The sequence below is a fragment of the Aquarana catesbeiana genome, linkage group LG05 (assembly GCF_042186555.1).
Source record: "Aquarana catesbeiana isolate 2022-GZ linkage group LG05, ASM4218655v1, whole genome shotgun sequence".
Classification (NCBI taxonomy): Eukaryota; Metazoa; Chordata; class Amphibia; order Anura; family Ranidae; genus Aquarana; species Aquarana catesbeiana.
Genome location: NC_133328.1, coordinates 208,739,913 through 208,757,995, shown reverse-complemented (window position 1 = coordinate 208,757,995; position 18,083 = coordinate 208,739,913). Strand labels below are relative to the sequence as shown.

Genomic DNA, 18,083 nt, shown 5'->3' with positions numbered 1-18,083 from the left:
TCTTGCAGCAATTAGTATTTGTTCTTTCGTTCTGTAATAATGAAATTTTGTGATTATATCACGTGGGGGTCCATCTTTCTTTTTGGCTGTGAGGGCTCTGTGTACTCTGTCCAGTTCTAAACGTTCAATAGGGATAGCTGGCTTTAGTTCTTGTAATAGAGCAGTAATAGTAGATTGCAGGTCTGTCACAGATTCAGGTATTCCCCTTATGCGCAAATTTGAACGTCTGGCTCTATTTTCGTAATCTTCGAGCTTAGTTTGAAGTATTAAATTCTCTTTTTTTAATTGTTCCAATTCTGTTATATTTTCTTGGGTTGTAATTTCAATTTCATCCATTTTTATTTCTAAGGCTGCGGTGCGGTTTCCCAGCTCTCTTATTTCTTTGGTTAGGCTTTTTGTTATTTGGTCTGAGGTTTGTTTTAAAGCCTTATGAAGCATCTTTTCAAATTGTAATAATATTACTGGGGATACTGAGGAGGCTTGTGGAGAAGTTTGTGAGAGGATTTGTTCTGTATCTGACTCAAATGGAGAGTCTTGCTGTGACATTTTCTGTCTGTGAGAGCGCCCTGATGCTGTACCTTGTGAGGTGACTGGAGCTGCTTCAGCTGCAGTGAGTGCCTGTGAGCTCTTTGTGAGGTGATTTTTATTTCTGCCACGGTTTCCTCCCAGTACCATATTTCCTGCCCAAACTTTCACAGTTTGTTCCCTGGGGCAAAAAGGTTCAAATGGATACCTTTTGAGCCTGCAGGCTCCGCTTTGTCCTTCTCTTCTCTCCTCAGCGGTGTGGAGCTCTAACATTGCATGTCTGCTCCGCTAGGCTCCGCCTCCTGCCCCCCGGTCTGCAGTCTTTCAAGTCTATCCACAAATTTTCAATGGGGTTTAAGTCTTGGTTTGGACTAGGCCATGTAAGGACATTCACCTTTTTCTCCTTCAACCGCTGTGTGGTAATTTTTGCTGTGTGATTTGGGTCATTGTCTTGTTGGAAGGTAAAACTTCTTCCCATTGCCAACTTTCTGGCAGAGGGCAGCAGAATTTTCTCAAGTATTTGATGGTGTTTTCTGCCCCATTCATTTTTCTTCCTATCCTGACAAGTGCTCCATTTCCTGCTGCAAAGAAACACCCCATTACAGGATGCTCCAGGAAAGCGCTTTTCATGCTGAGCAAATAACAGTTCACCACTGGGACGTGAGAGCATCAGGAAAGTGAAGGTTGGTATGATATGTTCTTGTGTCTCCCTAGACTGGCCAGAGGTTCTCATGGAAAACCTGAAGGGCCAGTGGGGGCGAGTAGCTTAAAGCTCTAGTGGAGGCAGTGTTTCCTGAGAAGGGAGGATCCGAGGTCTCAAAGGTGGCTGTCCTGAAAGACTCTTGGAAAAGACATTACCGGTAAGCGTAACTTTGATTTTTATGAGGGGGTGATCCTTTTTCCAACTCTGTGATTCTGCTTTTGAATTTAAAAAAAATTCTGACATGTTAGTGTATCTTATATCCAAGTGGAAGATATAACACTAAGTAAATACAGCTGGATAAAACAAAAACTGTGTCTGTCTTTATTTCAGGCTGCAAAGCAAACCTAATGTGATCATTTTAAGGAGGGTGATTTTTTTTTTTTTTTTTTTTTTATTATGAAAAAGGAGTTCATACACTGGAAAAGGCACACTACCTCTTGGTAATGGAGGTCCTTATTACCAAAGACAGGTCTATGTCTTTTTCCAGTACATGCTTTTCATCTAATACCAAGAGGTAAGGAGGAGGAACAATTGGCAGGGAGGTCACTTCAGGTTTAAGCGAGTAATAAAAACGGGGGAGAGAAGGGATGGGGGGGATGCCTGATAACATTAATAAAAAGAGAAAAAAGTGGAGGTTGGGAAGGCATAGAGCTGTAAGAAATGGGGGGAGCAGGAAGATGAAGGATTTCTCCCTCAGCCACCTACCAGCCATCGAAAGCAGTTATATTTGTGCAGAGTGCGCTGGGTCATTGTAGCAGTGTTCCCTACTCAGGGGTATTGGTAAACGCTGTCCAATATAACCATGATTGGGGTATTGCCCACATTATTGGCTGTATGCCATCACCCAATACCCAATTACCACCTTACCAAATTACAATAATTAAGCCAGACAACTTGTTTTTGGGTTAAAATGGCCATAGCAGCCTCTTTATTACACAAAAAACATACCATAACAAAACTTTAATAAAAGAAATAACTGACTTGAAAAAACTGCATAGGATTATTGAAGGCACCCTTGACTGCTCAATTTCTGTATCTGGCACTACCTCGCCTACTACCGCCCCCAGCCGTGCTTTACGCCAGCTCTGGGACAAATTTAGGCAAATTCACCAGCCAATACAGCCAACTATTACTCCCGCCCTTATTAGGGCAGGTACACCCCTACCATAGATGGGTCCAACCCATCTATTTCCAAAGAAATTCACTATCCCCGCCTTCAAAAACCCTATGACCTCTGCCAAGACACCCGGCGTGAAACCTTACGACTGGGTGGCCCGCCACACCCACAGAGCTCTTTGAATGCCGTCTTGCAAGCCCAGGAACCAAAGATCAATCCCTACTGCATTCAAATGAACCCCGTCCCCTCTCAAGTACAACCACGGATCCTGCTCCAATTCCCTGTGACGAATCGCCAAACTGCCGTTGCGGACAAAAAATGTTGCTACAGCCTTATTGATCTTGATCCTGGCTCTATTAATCCGCTCCACAGATACAGCCAAACGCCAGGAGGCCCTGGCCACCATGTCCGACCACACTACAATTGTGTCCGGGAACAGGGTACGCAATCTTAAGAGATCATATTTAATGTCTCTGCATAATTCCCTGGACGCCCGGAGCCCCAAATCATTTCCTCCCACATGAAGTAGAAGCACGTCAGGGGGCCTGTCAAGCCTGGCATAATGGTGGAATTCTGGAAGAACCCTTGACCACAACATGCCCCTGACCCCGATCCACCTGATCCTGACCTGTTCTCTGGAGAATCCCAACTGACGACCATCCTGCCTAACCTCAGCCCTCTTAGCCCCCCAGAAAACGTAAGAATGGCCCAGGATCCACACCAAACATTCCGAACCTGTAAAGTAACACAAAACATAAACAACACAAATCCCCAGCACCAAAACACACGACAAGAAACCAACAATTGAACACCCACAACATGTAAGAAAAACACAAGAAACAGAAACACACGTAAAACATGATCACCTTCCCTCACTTAACCGTGCTTACCTACTACCTATCCAATCTCACAATAGATGAGGCCGCACATACAGTCGAAAACGTTGTGACTCCCATCTACCAAGTTGACGCACTAGCTTGTCTTCCAGGTCCCATCGGGCCGCTTCGGTGGCCTTTCCAATTCTGAAAGAATGGGAGGAGTAATTCTGTGTCGAAAAACCCAAAGCCAGGAGACACTTCTTGAAAACAGCCCCAAACTGAAACCTAGACAATGCAAACCCATTACTATGTTGGAGCAAAGGACCGTGGTCCGTGCCCCTGACCTCCAACCATTCCCGAACTGCCCGAACAGGGCACAAGGGCGAGCCCCTTACCTCCCCCAAAGTAACCCATGCACCTTTTCCACCTTGGTCAGTTTTGGACCTGCGAATTAAGAGACACCACTTCACCCCTAAGCACCACATTAGCCCAGTCCAAACCACCACTACCCCGTTTAGACTTGCACACCAATTCTCCAATTCTGAATGCCCCAAAAAACGCCAAAATAAATGCCGTTCTAAAAAGCGCAGCCTCGTAAGGCGAGGAACAAACCTCACCCATGACACCTATGATAGCCCCTAGCATGCTGAATGAAACCGGGCGGCGGGAATCCCTTGTGTTCTTACCCTGCCTGTAGCCCCGCAAAACCCGTTTTACCAAAGCATGCTTGGTAACATCCCCAACCCCAGACAATTGAAACCAAACAGCCAAGCCCGACATTTTCTGACCCAATTTGGATGCGGAAACTCCACCTTCCACATTCCTGCCAATGAATTCTAGCACCAAGCACAAATAGTCACCCTCGCTAGCACATCCACCTACCTCCCGTTCGAGTGCAAGCCACTCCCCCCACACCTTCTCATATGCGGTCCACGTAGCAGTGCACACCGAATCCTTGATGAGCCTTGTTACCGTTCGAATGTGATGTCCCATAAGTGGTCTGGGCAAGGCCTGCCATGTCGCTCCGCTCCTGGCGCCAACATTCTGAATCTGTCCCACTCTAAGCGAGACAAAGCATCAGCCACATTATTGGTGACACCCGGCACATGAACAGCACGAACGTAACAATTCAAACACAAACATAACAGCACTAAATGCCTCAGAAAACGCACCACCGGTGGGGAAGAAGCGGAAATTTTGTTAATAGCCTGTACAACCCCCAGATTGTCACAGTGAAAAAGAACCTGTTTGTTCCTAAATTCCTGCTGCCAAATTTCCACCGCCATCACAATGGGAAATAGCTCCAATAGCACCAGATTACCCAGTAAGTCCACCTTGCGCCATGAGTCCGGCCATTCACCAGCACTCCACTGACTCCCCAAGATTGCTCCGTAACCGACTGCCCCGGCCGCATCCGTATAAAGCTCCAAGTCGCACGCAGAAACCACTTCATTCATCTACAATGACCTACCATTGAACTGTGCCGGGAACAACTGCCATACCCGCAAATCGTCTCTGTGTGCCTTAGACAAACGCACAAAATGGTACGGTGCCTTCACCCCCGACGTGGCCGAAGCCAAACGCCTGCAGAAGATCCTGTCCATGGGCATAATGCGGCACGCAAAATTCAACTTGCCCAACAATGACTGCAAGGAACGCAAGCAAATCTTGTTGCTGCCGAGGGCAAAGGACACTGCTGCCTGCATGTTCTCCACCTTATCAAAGAGGAGCCGGCACTCCATGCGCACCGTGTCAATCACAATCCCCAGAAATTTCAGCGTGGTGACTGGCCCTTCAGTTTTTTCATGCGCCAAAGGTACACCGAATAACTCAAAAACTTATTGCAACGTGGCCAACGATATATGGCACCCCATGCCCGTCGAAGGGCCAATCACCAAGAAATCATCCAGGTAGTGAATTATGGAATGCAAACTGGATACATCCCTCACCACCCATTCCAAAAAGGAGCTGAATGTTTTGAAAAGTGAACAAGATACGGCACAACCCATAGGCAGGCAGAGATCGACAAAATAATGACCCTCCCACATGCAGCCCAACAAACGGAAGCTGTCGGGATGCACCGGAAGAAGGCGGAAAGCCGATTCTATATCCGTCTTCGCCAAGAGCCCCCTTGCCGAACTTCCGAACCCAACTAACCGCCTTGTCAAAAGATGCGTAAGAGACCGTACAAAACTTGCGGTCAATGGCATCATTAACCGACAAACCATGCGGATATGAAAGGTGGTGGATCAACTGGAAAGAATTGGGTTCCTTCTTGGGAACCACTCCCAACGGAGAGACAACCAACTCCGCTACAGGGGGCGTTTCGAAAGGGCCTGCCATCCTACCCAAAGCCACCTCCTATCGTGCCGACAACAAATTAGCAGGGACAGGAGGAACCCTAAAACCTACAGAAAAACCATGTAAAAGAAGCCGTGCCGCCGTTTGATCAGGATACCTACTTAGGAATGGAGCCAGTTTTTCCACCTTCACCGGCGTCCTCCCTCTTGCCAGCTTCACCAGACTTACCTTTGTTTTGTTTGAAGCATTTCGCAAGTGGATGAGATCCCCGCAGCCCGAGCATTCATGTCGGAACCGGCATGATCCCCCGAATCTACAGTTCCCTTCATTGAACTGCCAACAGAAACCTTTCCGCTTTCCGGCCGATGGCGACGCGGTTCCTGCTCCCCCACCAGCCTCCTCTGAAAAGGGGGTGTTTGTCGCCCTCGCCTGGGTCATCAGCTTCATCCACAAGCTGATATCCTTGTGGTCCCACCTAATTGATGGCCTAAGCGCCTTGCATTGACGGAGATGTTCATCGTAACGCAACCAGGACACTCCCCCGTACACCCTCTGCGCCTCACCAATAGCATCCGTAAAACAGCGCGGAGCACTGATCTGGAGACTTCTCGCCGATGACACTGGCAAGAATATTGAACGCCTGTAGCCAATTCCCAAAAGTCCTGGAAATAAGCTGGTACCGCCTTTTCTCCTCTTCCTCCTTCTTACTCTCATCCGGCTTGACCTTGTCCAGGTTAAACTTTTCTAGGGGTAACAGGGAGAATATCTCTACATACTCACCTTTCCAAATCCTGTCACGCACTTCCTATTTTAAGTGAGATCCCAGCGGTCCCTCAAAGCATACATATACTTCGCATTTAGCCGCGTTCGCTAAACACACACCCTCGGTGTCCCCCGTGGACTTTTTACCCTCCTCAGCCGCCTTGACTGAGCTCTGCGATGATGCCTCTGCGGATGACGTAGCCACCACCGCCTGCCCTGACCCCTCCTGGGGGGACGTCACCGATACCCCTCCCGCTAGCCCCCCAGGCGAGCCCTGGCTGGCCACATCCCCTGATGAAATTATCGGAGATTGCGCAGCTGTCCGTGCCGACGTCGGGGAAACAACCCCAGTCGCACTAGACGCCGTGGAAACAACCCCAGTCGCACTTGTCCCTGTGTCGCACCTGGCTAGCACCTCACTGAAACCTGCCATGAACGCTTGTAGCAGTCCAGCCACACCAGTCATCCCGGCTGCCGTTGCCGGCACCACCGACGGCACCCCTAGCAAGGACCCCCCCTCACAGCCGTGTCCTGCAAAGCTATCTCCGGAACAGCAGCGTCTTGCCTTATGCCCATCACAGCATCCCCCCCATAGTTCGCTGTCCTTCCTCAGCCACAGAGCCCCCCTTCTCCTGTACCTGTCCCTGTGACAACATTCCTGCACTGACATCTGACACAGACGACATAACAGCAGACACATAAGACACACATGGATGATACTTACCAGGCTGCCCAGACCGCTCAGCAGTCACTCCGGATCCCTGCAGCTGATCATCCTCTCTTCTCCTTGGGCCGGCATCCGCCCCCTCCTCTCCTTCCTCTGACGCTGACAGTTCTCCCTCCGACCGCTCTGCCTCTTCATGTATCCCGCCCGTACTGCGCTCCGCTGACAGGCGCCGGCCGATGACATCACCGGAGGCCGCCGCTCCGTTCTCCCTCGAGTTCCTCCTCCCCCACTGCGCTCTCTGCCTAGGGCTTGTGACATAAGCTGTGCGCATGTCCCGCTGAGTTGTAGTCTCGGCGCCGGCTCCTCTCTGGTAACCTCCGCTTCTCCTGTTAACAGTCCCGGCCGTCCCAGGCATCAGGCCAGCACTGGGTGAACGCACTCTGCCCCACAGGGCCGCTCTAATGGCGGGCGTAGCACCCGCAGAGGCAGCCATATGGTCCTGTAAAGCTGTAGAAGGGGGGTGGGATCGTGTGGCTGACCCACTTCTTGCCCCCGGGGGACGCCTGTGATGAGGATTCCTCCCAGCTCCTTTAGCCTGCTGAGAAGGCGTTCTCTTGGCTGCGGAAGCTGAAGGGTCCATTACTGGGCTCCCAGTGCGGCGACACCCCCTCGGAGTCATTTCAGGGCTCAAACGCTCAGGAGGCCTTGACCTCCTAGCGCGTGTAATATAGGGGCAGGTGTAGCAATTACCTGCCCCGACTCCAGCAACAGTCCAGACAATTGATCACGTAGCCATTGCGGTCCATTGGCAACCGCCGCCACGCGAATCCTGGCCAGCATATTGTCAAGATCCTCCATCTTAATTCAGTTAACTGCCAGACACAGCTAAACACTCAGAGAATCTCCTCGGTTGCTGTCCAAATTCCAAAATACTGACAGACCAACACCCACCTAGCAACCCATTAGGACCACCCAGCCACACCCTGCCCCACCCTATGATCCTCCAATGGCTACCTCTTATCATATCTCTCCTGATACTTGACCCTCCTACCAACTGTATCACTTTCTTAACAACCCCCACCTTGCTATAGCCTTATAGGGAAAAACCCCATCATGCTGGCCCTACTCTTATGCTGCACTTCAGCTCCAGACCTATACTTGTGCTCCAAAATTTCTCACGATTACCCCCCGCTGGTAGAGAGGAGATATTACACTTATCTGATTTTATTGATTCTGACTATTCACATGGCCACAGAGAGGGCTTACTTTTGTTTCCAGTACTCCGCTTTACAACATCTGGCTGCATTAATCAAATGATTAATGGTTTACTATTAAGGCCCAGCTCACACTGCCATGACTTCTGCGTCAACATCCCAGCATGACTTCAGTACGACTTGCATACACCTTATTTAACAGAAGTCAACGCAAGTTGTGCCAAAGTCGCACCAAAAGTAGTGCAGGAACCTTTTTCTACATCGGAGCGACTCAAGTCGCTCCTATTAGAACGGTTCCATTGGACTTAATGGGGACGCAACTTGTCATGTGACGTGCTCTTAAAAGTCGGAGTGCATGTCACACCAGTGTGAACTGTGTGAACTGGGCCTAATACCTCAGAGAAAGATGTTCCCCTTTGCCCACAACTAGTCATGAACTACAGAGAATAGCTGGATGTACAAACGCAATCCAACAGCCTTTTGATGTATTTGGCAAAGCTTAGCACCAAATGTGTGTCCCAAGTGTCCTGTTAAAGTGCAAATTTTATTTAAAAACAAACATTTGCTGGTGTGTGTGTTTTTTTTCCTTCCATACAGAAGAGATCAACTATTGCCAGCCTGTCCGGAGCTGTGCATGCTTGGTGTACAATTTTGGTATCTGATGAGATCAGTGAATTTCCATGCTTTCCTGGGAATGACTGTATCACAGCCTGGCCAATTAAAATGGCCAAACATTAGAACTAGGAAGAGCACCAGCCGAAGATGTCAATGGCTGGTGCAGCAACGGTGCGTGGGCACCTTTTTAGATTAGTAAATACTAGCAATTGCAAGAGTTTTCTAAGCTGTCAAGAATATTCTTCCTGTAGATCTGTTTGGATTAGCTGCCGGAGTGGGTTAAATGACTTTTTGGTGATTTTAGATCATTATTTGAATGTAAGTATTATGTGAATGAGCTTCTTTCCTTATCAGTCTCTTCCAGGTTGTATGGACCATTGTTATGTACTGACCAGTAGATGTGAGAATAAAAGTGCTGTGATGGGTGCACTGGTGAGCAAAATACCTTTCACACACCCAAGTCATGTTCCATCTATCCTGGATATTTTACGATGTCAAGCAGCGTACAGCACTTTGCTCAACAGCTGTTTATCTCCTACAATAAACCCTAAAGGTAAGTATGGTCCACTTCTCATTACAACCCTTATCCAGAAAAAGACTCCGTACACCTGTCAGGAGAGAAATATAAGGGCTGCCATTACTGAGCTTCTTTTGAAAATGCTAGTTGCCAATTTGTATCTGGCTTCAGCCCTCCCGAGTCTTAAACCTAAAATAAGCATACAGCAAATGAGTATTCAAGAAAAGTCTGAAAGTGATTGTAAAGCTTTACAATTTTTTTTTATTAAAATAAAAAGTTCTGTGAAGCAGTTTTTTGCACAGAGCGGTCCCGATACCCGATGGTATTTGAAGGTCAAAACATGGTAATGTTTTCCCAGATGTGAGCAGATTGCATGAGGCCTATACAGAAGTTGCCATCTTATCTGCCATCAAGACAGTGAAGCAGGAACAGGAAATACATAATAAAGTGGTAGAGGACACAGATAATAAGACAGAAAAGGATGGTGCAATAACCAAAACAACCACAAGATGGCAGTAAATTAACCAATTAAATAAACATTAACAGAAGTATGCATTATATGATCTCCTAGAAGTGTAACGGCACACTAGAAAAATGATGGCAGAAACTCTTTTTTTTTTTTTTTTGTCTAAGTATAGATCTGTTTGTCCCAAGCATGTTTGAAGCCATTTACTGTTGACAGGTCAGTACCTTGGATAAGCCTACTATGGTTGCACAGATACCATTTGTTTACTGTCGAGTACGCATACTGATACTTTTTGCGGTGTGATTTGAGCCCATACAAAATTAATGAGCTCAAATCGTACTGCAAAGAATCGCATGCAATTTGAGCAGGAATGCAGTGCAGTTCCTGTCCGAATCGCAAACATATTCCCCCACTGCTCTTGTGTTGGTCCCAGTATAGAAAGACAAGGAAACGCCATCTAAGAGGTGCAGCAATGGGCAAACTGTTTTTTTAACCACCTCAGTACTTGGCACTTTCACACCCTTCCTTTCCAGACCATTCTTCAGCTTTCTGTGCTCTAGCACTTTGACAATTACTCAATTACTTAGTCATGCTACACTATGCCCAAACTACATTTTTATAATTTTGTTCACACAAATAGAGCTTTCTTTTGGTATTTATTCACCGCTGGGTTTTTTATTTTTTTGTGATATAAGTGAAAAAAGAGTGAATATTTGGGGGAAAAAAAAAACTATTTTCTGCTTTCTGTTTTAAAATAAATCCAATAAACTCAAATTTCGTCATAAATTTTGGCTAGAATGTATTCTGCTAAATGTCTTTGGTAAAAATACAAAATCCTGATGTGTGTATATTTAAAGTGTATATTTGGTTTGGTGAAAGCTGTAGCGTCTACAAGGTATGCTACGTATCATTGAAAATTGATCAATCCTGATGTACTGGCTGTCTATCATTTCTTGAGGCCCTAAAATGTCAGGACAGTACAGATACCCCCCAAATGGCCCACAATTGTTTGGAATTTTTTTTTCTCCACAAAATTGTCATATTTACAAGCTATTTCTCACACATGGCATCGGTAAACTTTCCATTACACTCCAAAATATATTCTGCTACTCCTCTTGAGTGCGGCGATACCACATGTGTGAGACTTTTCCACAGCCTGGCCACATACAGAGGCCCAACATGCAGGGAGCACCATCAGGTGTTCTAGGGACATTAAAGTACACATTTAGTTTACTGACTTGCCTATCACGTTTTTGAAGGCCCTGGAGCATCAGGACAGTGGAATTGCTTTAAAAAATGGGGTCATTTTGAGGACAAACACCCCAATGTAAATTCTATGAGGCGTAATAAGTGTTTTGTAAATTCTTTTTTTTTTTTTTTTTTTTTTTTTTTTTTCCCTACAAGGTTTTAGAAAATGTGGAAAGAAAATGAAAAATGTATAATTTGTTTTTTGTTCGTTTTTTTTTTTTTTTTACACAAAGTTGTCAATTTATAAGATATTTCTTATACATAGCATGTACATAGCAAAAATTATGCCCCAAAATACATTCCACTACTCCTGAGTATGGCGATATCACATGTGTGAGACCTTTCCACAGCCTGACCACATACAGAGGCCCAACATTCAAGTAGCGCCGTCAGGCGTTCTAAAGGCATAAATTGCACATTTCATTTTCTGACTACCTATCACGTTTTTTAAGGTTGCTGAGTCTTATTGTTAGGGTTCTGTCCTCCTCAGTTTCCATTTCAGAGCCACTGTTTTCTACTGGCTCATACTCGCTATCCAAGTCTGACGGAGAGAGTTCCCCGCTACTCTTGTCCAAAAAAACTCTGGAGTATATGGAAAGCCTCCTTGTTGCTTAATAATTTTTTTAGCCATGTTGACAGATTAGGGGGACAAATGGGTGACAGATGTTGACCACTGGGACAGATGTGGCAGATGATCACGGACAGATGTGTGCAATGTTTACTGGAACAGATGTTCACTGGGACAGGTACGCCAGATGATCACTGGGACAGATAATTTTACTGGGACAGATGTGTGACAGGTGTTCTTCACTATGTGGGGACACTGACAGGACACAGTTTTGGGGACACTAGCTGGGTGATCTGTGTGTAAAAAGCTGTAAAAAACAGCTCATACACACTAATCCCCAGCTTGCAGCACAGATCTGCTCTCCTCCTCACTGACAGGCTTCATGTGAGGAGAGCCGATTGCCTGGCAATGGCACTGTTTACATTACATGATGGCTGTGATTGGACACATCCATCATTTGATCAGGAGGGCCAATCACAGAGCCCTCCTGCTGATCGAAAATGTGGCATGTTTGGGGACACGTTCATTCAGAAGGAAGAAATGCCCACCCGGCAGTTTATATGTAGTGCCTAGGTGGGAGGAGGTTAAGAAATGTTATCACAACTTGCATGTTAAAAGCACATAATATATCTTCCACGTCAAATCCAAAACCACGGCTGCTTGCAGTGCTCACAGGGCTGGAGGAGACGTATAGGCAGTCCACCCCCCAGTTGACATCACTTCCGCCCTATACCCACAGGGGTCCCGGAACTTCCTAAATCTCCTCCAGCCCTGTGAGCCGTGATTTTGGATTTGACATGCAAGTGTATATTATGTACTTTTTAACATGTGAGTTGTGATAGCATTTATTAATAAACTGTTTGCTCATTGCTGCACTGCTTAGATGGTGCTTCCCTGTTTTTTTTTTTTTTTTTTTTTTTTTTTTTATACTAAGATCACACAGATGCAGTGGAGGAGGCTGCATGCGAATTACACCGCATTCCTGTTCAACTTGCACATGATTCTTTGCAGTGCAATTTGAGACCATTATTTTTGTAGGGGCTCAAATTGCACCGCAAAGGTATCGGTTTCGGGAGCATTTGTGCAAGTACTCGGTATCGGCACTGGTATCGGTACAACCCCACATTAAACTCTTATCTTGTATATATGATTGTTTCAAGTCCAGAACAACAGATGGCTGACCTGTGAATTTACTGCCCTCCCGGTTACCCTCCTGAATACTAAGATTATAGCTTGACAGGGCAGTACACAGACCATGATGCTAAGCTTTGAGGCTAGGGCAATTTTAATGCCTGACAGCCGCTGTTATGCCACCCTCTGAAAATAAATCCACAGTGGATTGCATTTCAGAGGGCTGTAGGCATTGCCACCAGTGTGAAGGAACCCAAAAAGCATTGAAACCAAAGTATCTGCATAAAAGACAGATTCTTAGGTTCTTAAGAAGGAAAGGCATCAAGAAAGGCCTAAAGACACAAACCTTTGCTAATCTGATGTAAATGTACAGGTATACGTTTTCTTAAAATATATTACGAGAGGAATATTGTAGACTGCTATTGCTCACCATCTCATGCAAATGCTATTTGCCTGGCTGTCTCCAGTTTCAAAACTGAGTTATTGATTTAGAACATGTTTCTAACAAGTCTGTGATGTGACATGGAGACTAGAGCTCCACCTGCTGGCTCTAAAGGAAATGGAAAAAAATGCTATACAGTATTTCATTTTTTACCTAATTGCACTGAAAATCAATAAATGCTAAAGAATATAAGAAATTGAAGTAAGGGAAATCTTCTTGGCTTTGTTTAACCCTTTGACTGCCAATAGTGTGGCATGCTCCACAGGTCATGCCAAGTCAATCAAAGGGTGAAAATAAGCTTACAGATTTCTTTTTTTTCCCTGCAGGATCTGGGCTTTTCTAGTAGAAGTTCTCAACCCTGACCTCAAGTACCCCCAACAGGCCATGGTTGCGGGTTGTTCCTTTATCTTGCACAGGTGCTTTAAATCAGAGTCAATGGTTTGGTATTTTGGACAGCTATTTTATCTATTGTATCCTAAGAGAAATTCCCAAAACATGGGCTGTTGGGGGGGGGGGGGGGGGGGGGGGTACTTGAGGACAGGGTTGAGAACCACTAATCTAGATGACTACAGAGCCACCTGATCACTTTTACCGGGCACAGTATGTGCATCACCACTGGTCCGCCCTTTGTGGTTCCAGGGCTCTCTTGTCCTCCCTCTATCTGGGAAGCTGGAACCACAACAAACCAAGGCATTATGACCACTATGTGCAGCGGGGTCTGGAGGGTTGGCCAGGTTATTTGGTGTTTACCTTTTTCATTTTTTGTGAAAAGGTGAACTGGCCCTTTTACGGATAGCATATTGGGCAATATGGACTCAGACTGGCAGGTATTGATCACCTGTGGGGAGTCCGCCATGAGCATCATCAGAGACAATGAAGATTCAGTTGAGCCACTGGTTTGGGGCCCTCAACTATAAGGTACTTTTTTTTTTTTTTTTTTTTTCCTGCAGATCACAAAGGCATGCTTCACTTCGAGGTCTCCCTGCAAAAAGACTTGAAAATTTGTATTTCATTTCAGAATCCCAGTGGTGGAAGTCTTTCATGTGGTATGTGTTTGTATATCTATGGAAGACCAAAAAATTAAATGTCTTCTATATTTTTAAATGTTGCCATGTTGTAAAGTAAAAGCTGTGTTCTTCCTTCTGTATAAAATGTCATGCAATTGTTGCTGTTCGTGCTGCCATGTTGTAAAGTAAACTTGTTCAATTGTTCTATGCAGTTGTGGTCGAAGTCTTGAGCTCAAGGAAATTGATGAGCACCCTGTATACCAGCTCCTCTGATCCTCCCTTACTTTGCAACAGTGAATGTATTGTGAAGATTCTGGAAAGGTAAATTTTGAATATGTAATGTTTTTTGTAGAGACAAAAAATGCAAAACTATATACATTAGTCATAAATGGATCTTACTCTAAGGTCTCACATACATGGGCGTATTGGGGCATGTAACCTAAAATACACCCATAGTTCACCTTTTGGGAGTCACAGGTGCATACAGCTGGCTGTACAAATGAAATATAGGATACAAGGATGTGCGGTGAGGCCAGTGGCTGGTGAGGCACTGGCTGGTATCAGAGCCAGATACACACAGGTTACATACGCCGCGATCATTAGAGCGAGAACAATAATTCTAGCACAAGACCTTCTATTCGACTCTAAACATGTAAACTTAGGCATAGGCATCGCCTATGGAGATTTTTAAGTACTGAAGTTTGGCGCCATTCCACAAGTGTGCACAATTTTAAGGCATGACAGACAAAAAAAAAAAAACACAAGTTTTAAAAACTGTACTCAAGCAGGTGGCTTAACTGACACAGTGTTTTACAACAGTGTCCGCTGCCGCCCCCCCCCCCATAAAGCAGTGTCCTCTGCCTCCCCATGGTAGTAGTCCTCTGCCCCTCACCCCTCCACAGTAGTGTCCACAAACCCCCCCCCCCCCCATAAACACACACATACTGTCCTGTGCCCCCACCCCCACAAAGCGGTGTTCTGGTCACCGTCCCTCCTCCCTCCACTGTAGTGCACTCTGCCCCCCATAGCAGTTTCCTTGATCTTGGCTCTAACTGATACATCTGCGGGACAACTTGTTCTGTTGAAAAACGGGCAGGATCACCAGGTCAAAAATAGAAGAAATAAAGCTTAGAAAAGAAAACTAATGCTGGTAAGCTGCAATATAATGTTTGTAAACCGTTTTAAATTGGTATTAGCTACTTGTCGCCTGGCCACAGTACATTTACTACAGCAGGGGGGTACGGGCAGGCAGGATCATGCACATGTACGTAATCCTGCCTACGGGTGATGGGCACCTCGCTCCCATGTCTGCTGTGTTCACTGGACACAGTGGATTTCGGCTCCCATTACAAAGCGGCCGCGGGATCATGCAAACACAATGTCAACAAAGCTGTTAGGAATTAATTTTGTTCATAACAGCTGTGATTCCTATAGTAATGCTGTGATTGGCCCACAGGTGTCACGTGGTACCTGGACTAATCACAGCACCGTGTGCCATGTGATGGCTGTGGGCCAATCACAGCACAAAATTGTAAATCACAGCTATTATGAATGTAACTCATTCATGACAGTTCAAAATATTGCTGATACAATGATCATCACTGTAACAACAATCGAGTGTAAAAAAAAAAAAAAACCAAAAAAACCTGATCACATTATTAATGGAGCACTGGTTTGCATACTTAAAGTATATGTAAACCCAATGCCCCAAATATCAAATGTAAACATTTCAATGCAATTAACCACTTGCCGAGCGGGCCATAGGTGAATGACAGCTACAGCAGGCTGACTAATTCTGGGAGAGCGTACAATGACGTCCTCCCAGAATCGCGCTTCCCCAGGAATGTCCGTGACCACCAGGTTCTCAGGACCCAGCACGTCGCGGATCGGGGAAAAGGGCCCGTCTCAGTGGCCCTTTACCACGTGATCGCTCCTCCATCCAATTGAACGGAGCGATCACTGTCAACAAACTGGCGTCATGTCCTATTCTCTCCCCTCCTCACACCTATTGTGTGATGAGAGGGTGAAGCTGCAGCATATGAAGCTGCTTGAGGTTTTTTACTTCTAAGTGCAGAGCAGTGCCACATATGTGCCCCATCAGTGCTCGAAAGTGCTCATTGGTGCTGATACAGTGTCCATCAGTAACTGTTTCAGTGCCACCCTATCAGTGGATCCTCGTCGGTGCCATAAAAATGTTCAAAAAATGCGTAGAAAAATGATTTTTAATTTTCTTTCCACATTTTCCAAAAACGTGGAGAAAAATGAAATGTTCAAAAGACTCATTATGCCTCCTAGAATATACGTTGGGTTGTTGTCGTTTTTTTTTTTTTTTTTTTCCAAAATGGGGTCATTTTGTGAGTGCTTCCATTGTCCTGGTGCTCCAGGGCCTTCAAAAGTGTTATAGGTTGTCAGAAAATTAGATGTGTAATTTATGTCCCTAGAACACCTGATGGTGCTCCCTGCATGTTGGGCCTCTCTATGTAGCCAAGCTGTGTAAAAGTCTCACACATGTGGTATCACCATACTCCGGAGGAGTAGCAGAATGTGTTTTAGGGTCTAGTTCCAAGTATGCATATGCCATGTGAGAGAAATAACCTGTTAATATGAACATTTTGTGAGAAATAAACATCTTCATTTTGCAAAGAATTGTGGGGAAAAAAAATCAACCATGCCTCTTAGGCAGGGTTCACACTAGTCCAGTGCGAATTGCAGCTCCGGTTTCCCTGCAAAGAGAAAAACTATTCATTGAGTGGTTCCTTTCCATCGTAGCTGCAGTTTAGCTGACCTAATAGAGGAGGGAGGTGCAGCGAGGGGGGCATTCGTGTTCATAACGGAACACATCTGCGAATCAGATGCGTTCCCATTGCAGATTATGTGCCTGCAATTCGCACCGTACTGCCTAGAAAACGCCCACATTTTTTTGTGCAGTGCGGATGCAACGCACATATGTGAACCAGACCGATTGAAATGAACATATTTTCAAATGTTCTGCAAATTGGATGCGGTATAATCCACATGCAATTCGCATATGTGTGAACCCAGCCTAACTAAATACCTTGGAATGTCTACCTTCCAGAAGGCTCATTTGGAGGGTATTTGTACTTTCCTGGCTTCTTAGTGTCTCAAGAAATTAGATGGGCCGTCGGTACATTAGGTGTGATCAATTTTCAATGATTGGCACCATAGCTTGTAGACTTTATAACTTTCACAAAGACCAAATAATATACACTGATTTGGGTTATTTTTACAAAAGATATGTAGCAGTATAAATTGTGGTCAAAATTTATGAAGCAAAATTACTAAATTGCTAAATTTTATAACGGAAAAAGAAAAATGCATTTTTTTTTTTTAACAAAATTAACCGCTTGCCGACCGCCCCACGAACATTTACGTCGGCAGAATGGCACGGACAGGCAAATGGGCGTACAGGTATGTCCCTTTAAATTTGCCGCCGGTGGGGCGTGCGCGACACTGCCGCAAGCGTGATCGTAGGTCCCGCGGACTCTATGTCCACGGGGATACCCGCGATCGTCTCGCGGAGAGGAAGAACGGGGAAATGCTGATGCAAACAAGCATTTCCTCGTTCTGCCTAATGACACTGATCACTGCTCCCTGTAATCGGGAGTGGTGATCAGTGTCCTGTCACATGTAGCCCATCCCCCCTACAGTTAGGATCACTCCCTAGGACACACTTAACCCCTGCAGCGCCCCCTCCTGGTTAACCCCTTCACTACCATTCACATTTACACAGTAATCAATGCATTTTTAATCACACTGATCGCTGTATAAATGTGAACGGTCCCAAAAGTGTCCGATCTGTCCACCATAATGTCGCAGTCACGATAAAAATTGCTGATCGGCGCCATTACTAGTACAAAAAAAAAATTATTAATAAAAATGCCATAAAACTATCCCCTATTTTGTAGACGCTATAATTTTTTCGCAAACCAATCAAACGCTTATTGCAATTTTACCAAAAATA

General features: G+C 45.5%; 1 protein-coding gene across 1 annotated transcript in view; it reads left to right on the top strand.

Moving 5' to 3' along the window:
* LOC141145980 (mediator of RNA polymerase II transcription subunit 1-like) overlaps window positions 1-18,083 on the top strand; it is a 122,642-nt gene that overhangs the window by 102,101 nt on the left and 2,458 nt on the right. The window contains exons 13-15 of the mRNA XM_073632765.1: window positions 9,077-9,275; window positions 14,045-14,140; window positions 14,314-14,422. Of these exons, the coding sequence (XP_073488866.1) occupies window positions 9,077-9,275; window positions 14,045-14,140; window positions 14,314-14,422 (404 nt within the window). The remainder of the gene's footprint in view (window positions 1-9,076; window positions 9,276-14,044; window positions 14,141-14,313; window positions 14,423-18,083) is intronic.